The sequence below is a fragment of the Hydra viridissima genome, unplaced genomic scaffold (assembly GCF_058129835.1).
Source record: "Hydra viridissima isolate aposymbiotic clone 2 unplaced genomic scaffold, HvirCarnegie_v1 scaffold_3, whole genome shotgun sequence".
Taxonomy (NCBI): Eukaryota; Metazoa; Cnidaria; class Hydrozoa; order Anthoathecata; family Hydridae; genus Hydra; species Hydra viridissima.
This window is the reverse complement of record NW_028324302.1, coordinates 16,939,036-16,950,534: the sequence shown is the minus strand read 5'-3', so window position 1 is coordinate 16,950,534 and position 11,499 is coordinate 16,939,036. Positions and strand designations below refer to the sequence as shown.

Sequence of the window (11,499 nt, the reverse complement as noted above, 5' to 3'; positions counted from 1 at the left end):
CATTCCTTTCCTGACTATGGACATCCCTAAGTCAGTGGACCAGTTCTGTAGAACCAAAAAAGTTTTTACAGAAAGGTAACATTTAAACAAAAAAATTGCATATTTTCAAAACAAAAAAGAGATATATTTTTTATTAAATAACCCCCATAAAATTTCCCATATCATTATATATAAAGTTCTATTTTTGAAGATTTATCAGCTTAAGTTGAAAGTTTTTTTGAAATTCCCGAGTAAAATTAAAAAATGCTTTTAGACATGTTCATATAAAATAGATCATGACTTTTTTTATATCAATTGGACTGAGACATACCCAAAAAAAAAATATAATTTCTATCATATATAAATTTGAAAGTTTAACATTTGGCACCGCATCAGCATGAAAATGCCATGACTTAATATATATTTGGTCAACAGCTTCCCTGTCCATAGCAGAGACTTACATTTAAGTATTAAGTGAAAAATATGACTAGTTTTTATTTTAATACAAAAATTTGTTTAATACAATGAGGTGATTCATTATCTAAAAATCACTTTATAATGGATTTACATGGCTCATACAAAGTCTGGCCAGTTTAGAAAAATAAATCATAAAACAAAGAGAAATAATTTAAAACGATAAACACTACGTATTGATTACTGAATAAATGTGCTCATCAGAATGTTGGCCTTAAAAGCTACCAGGATGTCATACCTGTAAAAATATATAATCTTTGGAATTACATGAACACATAAAATGATGAACACATTTGTTAATGAACACATTCGTTGATGAACTTATTTGTCAAATTTTCAAACAATTCTTTTTAACTTTTGTTGTTGTTGTTTTAATGCGGTACGTAATTTCTAGACTTTTCTGACAAGTAAATACCTGTAGGACGCCAAAGGACATCTTCATTTTCAGGCGCAAAAATCTTCTTTCTCATATAAAGAACTTAGAATGAATTTGAAAAATCTTTTATTCAATTTTATATTTAAAAAAATCATTTCTTTTGAGTTGATACGACAGTTTCAATATACTGCAGTATATCTATGAGAATTAAACATATTGACCATATTATTTTAGACATTTCTGGGCAACCTGCGCCATTCTACTATGACCAAATTTGATTCACTGAACAAAACTGTTTAAATCAATTTCTATCAATCATCCAATCATTAGTTTCTTCGATTGATTGTTTGACCAATTGAATTACATTTTTAAAAATTCTAAATCTAAATGAGTTACTACAAAAAATGTGCGCGTCATTCAAATGATCAGTTTATCAGTTATGTTAGAATAGCTTGATTGAACCTAAAAATCACATTTAAAATGAAAAAAATCATTTCTTTTATTCTAAAAACTTTACAAAATTCAGTCCCTAAACTTGATCTATAAAAGAATTTATGTTTTGATAATGAAATAAATACTATTATTTTCTTTCAACAGATAGTGATGTTATAGTGATGTTGAGAAGTACACCAAAGTGGATAAGATTTTGCTTAATATAAAATAGACTTGACTCAAAAATCATAAAAACTCATCAACTTCCTGACAATGTACCTGTCTTTGGATCTAAAACTGCACCTACAACTACCTCATGTACGTCATCAAGGCTTGAAACTCCGGCTGCCAGCCTAAATGCATCATTTTATGACTAATATAAGAACAGTTTCTTTAAATTGTTTATTGAGAAATAAAAGTTTTAAACAAAGGTTGTATTTAGATTAAAACTGGCTTTGATCTAATTTACAAGATTCCTTTTTTCTAAATTTTCTTTGTCAAATAAAATGTTCTTCGGGCGAAAGAATGTTTTTTTTTTAAAATTTAGAACAATCGTGAAAAGGATTCTCTAAACTTTGTTCAAGTACTTTAGAAAATGATGCCAGCGGTTTTAATTTACTTTGATTAAAATAAAATTCATTATTGTTACTTAAGTTAACAAGTTGATTAAAGTTTATTTAACAAGTTTTACAATGATTTAACCCAAAATAACTCATGGACATTATTAATTCTTTTATTAACTTGGCAAGTAGTATTTTAAAGACAAAAATATAAAGAGCTCCATTGAAATTGAACAGCAGTGCCACTGAAGAATTATGGCGTAATTATGAGTTATAGCATAACTTGGTACTGCAATTTTTTTATTGCCGTTTTAGCCATTTGTCAAAGATAAGCTAAATTAGATAATCCAAGGTTTGAAAAAAGTAGCTCTCTCAGACAAAATCTAAATATCATCTTTTTGGAAGTGATGGTAGACAACTTGCGCGGTCTTATTGGCAACAGGAACGATGCTCGTTATCAAATTCTAATTGTCAAACAATTAGAATTTGTTGGAGAAAATGTAATTGTTTTGGGAAATTTTCTCTTCACAAGAAGTTACAAAGTGAGTCAAAATCCAGAAAAAAATGACACCCCCCCAAAAAAAAAACAAAAAAACAATTGCTTGGTACAAATAAATTAAGTTACATTGTGACTAATACCACAAGAAGATTAGAACTAATTGCTTTTTGGTTGATTTTTAAGAATTCACCAATTTGCGCACCTTTTCCTGAGACTTATTATCTAAGGTTAATGTAGGTAAAACAGTTCTTTTAAGGTTGATATGGGTAAAAACAGTTCAAAATTTAATTTTAAAGTATATGTTTAAAATATTTGGTAACTATAAACAATATTTTTGACACTGCATTTTGATTTTAGGTTTTCATTCCTAAGATCTTAAAAAAAGTGCCCCAAAGTGATTTTTTTTATTTGTTTAATCATAAGTTTGGTTAAAAAAACTAAGAAATTCCACTAAATTCCATGGTAATTTTAACTTTTTCCCATTAATAGGTATATATAAAACCAGAAAAAAAAAAAGATACCCGAACATGCCCCAATTCAATATACAACCTTTTAAAAAAAGTTAAATGTAAAATTTCGTGTTAATTGTTTTTCACGCATTTTTCACACTATATTAGCAACATAACTCAAAAACCAATTTATCATAACTTAAAAACCAGCAATCAAAAACTCATGCTCAAACAAATCATACTATTTTTCAAAACTAAAATTTGCATGATTTAACGGTCAACAGCCTGAATTAAAGGTTTAAAAATTAAACTTGCGTACAAAGAAACGAAAAACTGTTTATTTCGTACATTAATCATGAAAAGAATATATTTAGTTTCTATCATTCAAGAGTTAGGAATAATGATAATTTATTTGAGGCTCTTCGACTTGAATTTAGTATATTGAAGGGTCAAGACCATGAAAATGTTGATGAGTCCAAAATCATAAATTTCAAGAAAACTCTATTAGCATTTATCAGTGACGAAACTATGGGAGGCAGTGGAGGCAGCCATCTCCGGGCACCAGCCTGGAAGAGGCGCCTAGAAACCAGGCGCTTTATTTTTGCGAATAAACATTATTGAGTGAGAGCAACCATTAATTACACCTAAATGCCTAGCCTAAAATATTGTTTTATAAATCAGATTAAATTTATTCAAATCAATCATTTATTCAAAGTAATTGAATTTAAAGCTATTACCATTGAATAAACTGTGATGGGGGCAGCCATCATTAATAGCTATCACATATTCACATCATTCAATCAGACGATAGATTTTTTACTGTTTTGCAAGCGACGGAAGTAGTTTTCTGATGACGTAATTGTTGTTGTCATTTAGGACGTAAACAATTCTAGTTTTGATTTCAATAATTCACTGCGTAATTTGAAAGCGTAATGGAGCTGCTGATATATATACTTTTGAAGAAGATTTCAAAAGTCAGTAACTATTTTTCTGCTTGGCCACAATCGTCTAATTTTCTTCTCAAAAGCCATGCACCGTTGTATCTTCAGAACTTAAGGATGAAGAAGGCCAGGAAGGCGTGTCTAAAGAGGACAATGAGTCAGAGAAAGAAGATAACGACAATGCACAGCTGACTCATACAACAAGAAGGTTCAACTAAAGGTAAGAAATTCTGATGAGCATTCAGATATAAAGTTTCCTCCGTAGATCGATATTGACCATTTCGGAACAAAATGTCTTACAGTTTTTCAGAAGTAATTATTGTCAGAGTTGGTTCACTTCAACCGAAAGGAACATTTCTGAAACAGACTGAAGGTGTCAACAGGGGTTGTTGCTTCAGCGAGTATTTCTACAAACGCAGCACAAAGTCCGGGTTGACATTACAAAGAATATGGCTGTCTTATAGTGCAGTTGATGACAAGTGCTACTGCACCCCGTGTTGATTTTTTAGCGAAACACCGAATCAAGCTGAAGGTACGAACGATTGGAAACGTGGGCTGAAGGTACGAACGATTGGAAAAGTCTGTCGCGCAATATCAAAAGGCACGAGAACTCGAAAACACATGCCAAAGCTTGTGAGGTACATAATAATTTAAGAATGACGCTACTGTGGATTTCTTAAACAATAAACAGATAATCGAATTATCATCATTACACTATTTAGATGCAATCTGGTATTTCTTCGTCACCGTGAACAGCATGATGATGAAGCCTTACATGGAAATTTCTTACAATTTATTCATTTGATTGCAAGATATGACCCTGTGCTCGAGAATCTACTGAAACAGCCAAAAGGATTAACTAAATATCTTACTGGGTCCAATCAGAACAAAATCATCGAAATTCTAATCGTCTGAAGCAGCAGATTATAGATGAAATTACTAAACCTCCATTTGTTTCGATCATTATGGACACTACAATAGATATATCGAAAACCGATCAACTGAGTAAAGTCTTTCGTTATGTAACAATTGATAAAAATGATGACTGAATACCAGTCGCTCTGAACATTAACGAGCCTTTTTAGGCTTCAGCTAAGCCGAAAGCCAAAAAAGAGCCGATTTAACTAAAACCGTCGTTGCAGAAACAAAGAGTGTTACAGAAATGCGGAAAATTAGAGGACAAGAATACGACGGAGCGGCCAACCTGAGTGGAGTGTACGGCGAAGTCCAGACGCTTATGAAGCAGAAAGCTTCATATATCAGATATATTCACTGCGCACACATTAAATCTGGTGATTAACGATGGTGTGAAAAATGTTAAAGAAGTTGAGGAGTTTTTTTCCAATATGCTGGAAAAAGTATACGTTTTTTTTCAGTTTATTTAGTTGGTGAAATCGTCCGCAGTAGGAACGCACCTGTTCGATTGCATTGAAACGACCGTGTCCAACCCGTTGGTTATCACGAAATTAAGCTCTGATCGCTCTTCGCAGTCGATTCGTTGACGTCATGAAGCTGTTAGTTTTATTATTACTCAGTGGATAGAATAGTGAGGGAAAATGTGAAGCTGCATTGTTGCAGAAATATATTGAGCGCTTTTCCTCAGTCGTAATTGTAGTTCTACTCTATCAGATATTGGACCCATTGGACATTTCTAAGGAAGTGCAGTAAAAATCAGGTAATCAGTCTACCACCACTATTCTGCTTGACTCACTGACTACGAAATAATTGGGGAACAAAATTATCCAGTGCCAAGGTGCTGGCCAAGAGTTGGGGCATCAAGCGAGACTTTACTGATTACAAACGGGTTTCCCGCGTGAAGAAGTTCTTCGACAAATTTTCAAGAGAATTTAGGCTTGATTCACCTGAGAAATGCTTTCAGTTTGAAGCGTTCAACACAGTTATCGACATAACCAATAGCCAGCTGAACGTGCGCTTCCAGTCCCTGCGAGATACTGACGCACTTTTGCAATGCATAAAGCCGAAGATTAAGTGTCGACGAACTGCTGGATCTGTCTAACGTTCTCGTGAAGGAGTACGCTGATGACAAACTCTGCAACCAAATGATGCTAATGAAATTAACGCTCGGCGTGAAACTGGCTAACGTTAGGATAGCCAGGGAGTTAGAAGAGTTTCTTCAAATTAAGCATTCAGAACTGTCATCCACCTTCTCAGAATTTATTACGGCATACCTGTTGTACTTGACCCTTCCGGTTTCGGTGGCAAGCGCAGAAAGAAGTTTTTCCAAGTTAAAGTTAACTAAGACATACTTGTGTAGCACAACGTGTCAGGTTCGGCATAATTCTCTGAGAATACTGTCAATCGAGAGTCAGCACCTTAACAACCTAAAAATAGACCAAATAATTGATAATTTTGCGGATGCAAAGTCCCACCAAAAACTCTTCTAAAATTTACCGAATACCACTTACCGTCTGGTAAGAGTAAATAAGAGGTTCAATATTGTTTTTCACAATTGTGTTTTGTACTTTTATACGACAGTGTGACGTCTAACACGAGGAGAGAAAGGGCAAGAGAGAGGAAAAGGGAAAGGATGGGAGAAGATGGGGAGGAGGGAAGGAGGAAGGGAGAGAGAGGGGCACCTCAAAAATATCATGCCTCGGGGCACCTGGAATGAAATTGCGTCACTAGTATTTAAAAGTAAATTTAAATCTAAATTGCTAAAACATTCAAGAGTCTTCTCAAGACTTCTGGAAAACGAGCGAACCTGATTGGATAAAGAAGTAACCGTTGACAGAAAAACCGTTGTACCAGGTCCAGGTAAAAAGAACAATGACTGAAAAGATCAAAGTGAGAGAGGCAAAAGATCTAAGCTTGTAATAAATCAATTGAATTCAAACCAATTCAAAAAGTAGTTTATTTACTTAAACATTATTTTGTTTAAGGTTGCCAAGTTGGCTGAAAATCCTGCTAAAGAATTGGCATTAGTTTTTATAAGAAAAGCCTCTGAAGATCTTACTAAGAAAATTTTTGTTGTTGTCATGAAAAACGCTACAAATCCTGGCAAAGTTAGCCGAAGCATGGAGGCTTTTTTTTTGACAAAAATGGAGATTGAAGATGTTTTCATCTTAAAAGTTCGGTGTGATCTTTCTGATGAACAGTATCATATTATTATAAATTCATTTATAATAAGAATGCAAATATTTATCCTTCATTTCATGAAACTAAGAATGAAAAACAGTTATGTTATCCTGAGGGTGTAGTAGTGACAAAAACACCTGCTTCAATTCCTCTACAGAGTATGTTTGATAATACTCTGACAAGAATACTAACTTTTAGTGGATGCCAGGACTATGAGAATATTGGCTGAGAGTGGGGGAAAGTTTGAAAGTGTGTTTCACTTTAAAGGGAGTTTTGATGGTGCCTCCAGCCAAAATGTGTATAAACAAAAATATACTGATACAAATATTGGGGAGGCCTAAGTTAAGGAACAGTCTTTTTTACACAGGTATTGTTTCACTTAAATTAAACATTGTGAAGGAAACATGCATGAATAAGAAGTCCTCTAGTACACATTAATGTAGGCCCCTACATCTCCAATAGCAAAAGGAAACGAAAGTGTTGATCAGAAATGATGATGAACATCTTAAAGCTGAAATGATTAGACTGGTTAAGTCTGAGGCTAAGTTAGAATTAGCAGAAAGCAACCATCACTTTTAAGTTCAAACATCATTTAAGACTGCTTGATGGTTAGGAGATGAATGCTCTCTATAATACTCTATCCTCCCAATCATGAAATGTTTGCGGTGCTAAGCTTAGTAAATTTGATAGTCCAGCATCAATTAGATTTAAATCAGTCAATGAAAAGTCATCTGCCTCGCAACTAGCGGTGGCCGCTATACTGGAGGCGATAATTTTGCCTCCCGCCGCCTAAAGAAATAAAGACAATTCGGGGGAAAAAATCTTGGGTAGACGATACGTCATTGTGGAAGCACTTCAAAATCTTAGCCGTGTCTGGGACGAGATAACGGTTGAGTAATGCGCGGCCATCGTCGAAAATATTCCGAGGTGTGTAAAAAAATGTATCAAGGCCGATGGAGACAATTTGGAGCATTTGCTCTGATTTCTTTTTGTTCTTTGTTATTGTTATCGCTCTAATGAAATTTGTTATTTCTTGAGTTGAATTATTTTGTTGTTTTGTTACAGCATTTTCGTGCTGTGGAAATTTTAGAAAAAATTGCCAGAACTTTTTCCACAGCTTGTAAAAACGATCAAAAATAACATTACTCAAGAAGAAAAAAAGTTTAAGTATTCATAATAACCTCAAACACCACAGTACTTTGATTGTAAAAAATACTCCAAAACATTCTGCCTCTATAACAAAATTTCTGGTAATAGCTGCCAAATGGAAAGCGGAAGCCACTGGGGGCGGAAGCTAGAACATTCTACGGGCAAAAAAATCTTAGGAAGGCGACCGCAAATGGCTTTCGCATCTCAAAAAGGTTGGTCTTTTCGGCAGAATGTTCTTTTGCCGCTGGGAAGCATTATCAACTCTATTCTTAATTACGAAAGCCTTTAATTTTTAAAAAACAACAAAATGGTTTAAATCTTTATCATTGGTTATGACTTTTTTTATGAAGTATGAGAAAGTTTTTATGAGTTTTTTTTAAAGTTTTTATATGTACTTGTTTTATAACATTAACCTATGTAGTAGATTGGGTCTGTGTAATGCAGAAGTCTTTGGTGGTCACAATTTCACTTGTAAATTTTTTTAAAATTTAGTTGATGTCTAGGGCTCCCATATTTATTGAAAACACAATGGCAATTATTTAGGTTGCTTAGAGCTAGTTGCTGAGTTTGACCCATTGCTTGCAGAACATATTCAGAAAAGAGCGAACAAAGGCCGAGGTCATGTGTCATATCTGTCATCAACTATATGTGATGAATTTATTCATGTGTTAAGTCGTGACGTTTTGGACCACATTTTAACTGAAATTAAAGAAGCAAAATACTTTGCAGTTAGTGTTGACTCAACACCAGATATTTCACATGTAGATCAGCTTACCATTATATTCCGTTACATGACTTCTAAAGGACCAGTTGAACGTTTTGTGACATTTATCCCTATAGAAGAGCACACTGGGGAAGGATTAGCAACAAAGTTACTTGATTTTATGGAAAATACTGGCATTTCATTTAAAGACTGCCGAGGTCAATCCTATGATAATGCTGCCAACATGAGTGGCCGTTTCAATGGCATGCAAGCAAAAATAAAAGAACATAATAACTTAGCTGAATACATACCATGTTGTGCTCATTCGCTTAACCTTGTTGGTCAATGTGCTGTAGGATGTTGTTCTGAGGCTGTAACGTTTTTTGACTTTGTAAATAAGCTGTTTGTATTTTTTTCTGCCTCCACCTCTCGTTGGAATCGTTTGATGGCAGTTTTAAAGCCACTTAATATGCCTACCTTAAAAAGGTTATCTGATACCAGATGGTCAGCACATTATGATGCTGTACACTCCCTCCAGGTTGGCTATACGCAAGTGAAGTCTACACTGGATATCATGTGTCAAGATATGTCCCAAAAGCCAGAAACACGACTTGAAGCCGCAGGATTGAAAGATATAATGAGTCATCATGAAACAGGTATCCTAGTTCAATTGTGGTCAAAAATTCTGAATAGGTTCAATTTCACTAGCAATTACTTACAAGGGGCAGACATGGATCTCAACACCGCTACGGAACTGCTTCGTTCTTTGGGTGATTTTGTTCATTCTCTTCGGAGCCAGTTCACAGCATTTGAAAAGGAAGGAAAGAATCTGGGTACCGATTCGTACAAAGGTGAATCAAGGCGAAAGCGCAAGAGGAACCAAGGATGGGATTATGGTGACTCAGAAGATCTAGAGTTATCCCCTTCTGATAAGTTTAAATTTCAGTGTTTTTTGCCTATAGTTGATCAATTGTTAGTTGCTCTTAAACAGAGGGCTAATGCATATGATACAGTCAGCAAAAGGTTTGGTTTTCTTAAAAATCTACAATCTTTGTCCAATGATGGTATGAGAGATCATGTTTCATTTGTATGTGAAACATATTTTGAAGATGTTGAACCTAACTGTCAAGGTGAATTTATTCACTTCACTTCTCTGTTTGCCAAATTGTCACCACCCAATGAAACTGATTTTGTTGAACTGCAAATGTACACCTTTCTAGTTAAGAATAGTTTGACCGATACCTTTGTGAATGTCTACACTGTGTTGAGAATTTATTTGTCTCTTATGGTCACAAACTGTACTGGAGAAAGATCTTTTTCAGTCCTTAAAAGAGTTAAGAATGAACTTAGATCAACATTGGGACAACCTCGCTTAAATGATTTGGCTTTATTATGCATTGAAAGTGACATAGTTAGATCAAGAGATTTCACAGTAGTGATCAAGAAGTTTGCTTCAAAAAAGGCCAGAAAAGTCAATATATAAAAAACTATTTTAAAGTTAATTGATTAACTAAATAGTACATAAATTATGCTACAATTTATATTTATTGTTTTTTTTTATACTACCTTACCGCCACATTAGGCCCTCCTATACTTACAGCCCCAGGCCTAAAAATGTCCTAATCCGGCCCTGTTCGTGCCATCTCATATTGGCGCCTGCAGGGAGCCAATTGAGTGCCACAAGTAACTGACATGACTTCACCAGCATAATTTTTTGCTTTAGGACTTTGTGGTACCACATAATCCATATAAGTTCCATCTCAAATCTATCCAAAATCGGTCCCAAACTCAATTTTGAGGACCAAAAAAACTACTTGATGATTCTTTAGAATCTTGATCCGTTGAAAAAGTGAACTTTGCAGTATGTTCTTTTAGTTGGCTGACCTGGTAAATCAAACAATTACAAGAATCAAATACTCAGGTCTGAGTAATATGTGTCAAATTTTGAAAAACAAAAGAATCAGATTGCCGACAATCTTGATGAGTTTTCTTTTATACGATATTTCAGTATTACTAAACTGATCAATAAAAAATAACTTCAGCACAAGCTTGTATTGGTAAAAAATCACTCTTAGTTGTTTAGGCAGTTAACTGCTTGTGTTTAATCAACTTGATATTTTAGCTTTTCCCGAAAAAATTAGAAACCTTTATTATCACTTTTTTGACTAGTAAAATAAACTTGGTCAAAGGAATCAAAGATTTTAGGATATACAAAAAAATAGGCACAACAAGGTTACAAATGTTTGATTTACATAAAAAAAGACTTGAAACTCTAGCATAAATTTTCAAGTTTTTTTAAAACTTCTAAAACTTGAATTTAAAACTCAAAAGCAGTTTTTTGCATATAAAAAAAAAGTTGCTGCTATTGTGTGTATTTCCAACATATTTCCAATCATTTTAAGTAAAAACAAAAAAGCAAACCTTTGAGTTTAGCAGCTAAAACATGAAGAACGTTTTATGTGTTTCATGTTCAGAACAACTAGAAAAAATGCCTTGAACAATGGGGCTTTCACCTCAAATTTTATACAAATCTGGACAAAAAAAAGACCACTTTTTGTAGGCAAAGTACACACAAATCTTAAATCTAATAACCATGGAATCCTATATCCAGTGTTCACGTGATACTATTACTAAATGAGTTATTTAATGTGGGTTTGAACCTTTAACAAGCATACAAACCATAAAAAAACTCCTATACTTTAGACTTTTTTTCAAAGGCGAGACTCCTACTTTAAAAGCTATCTTTGCACAGATAAAAGATGTCTTGCTTCTGCTTTATTTGCCTGAAAGCTACACGCGAAGGCTTTTTCTGTTAAATTTTTAAGCTTCCATAGTCGATAA

General features: G+C 34.0%; 1 protein-coding gene across 1 annotated transcript; it reads left to right on the top strand.

Moving 5' to 3' along the window:
* Nucleotides 1-6,497: 6,497 nt before the first annotated feature.
* LOC145188634 (zinc finger MYM-type protein 1-like) lies at nucleotides 6,498-10,141 on the top strand. Its single transcript, XM_090082050.1, has 4 exons — nucleotides 6,498-6,515; nucleotides 6,611-6,733; nucleotides 6,859-6,964; nucleotides 8,499-10,141. The coding sequence occupies exons 1-4, from the start codon at nucleotides 6,498-6,500 to the stop codon at nucleotides 10,139-10,141; spliced, it is 1,890 nt and encodes a 629-aa protein (XP_089938176.1).
* The last annotated feature ends 1,358 nt before the right edge of the window (nucleotides 10,142-11,499 follow it).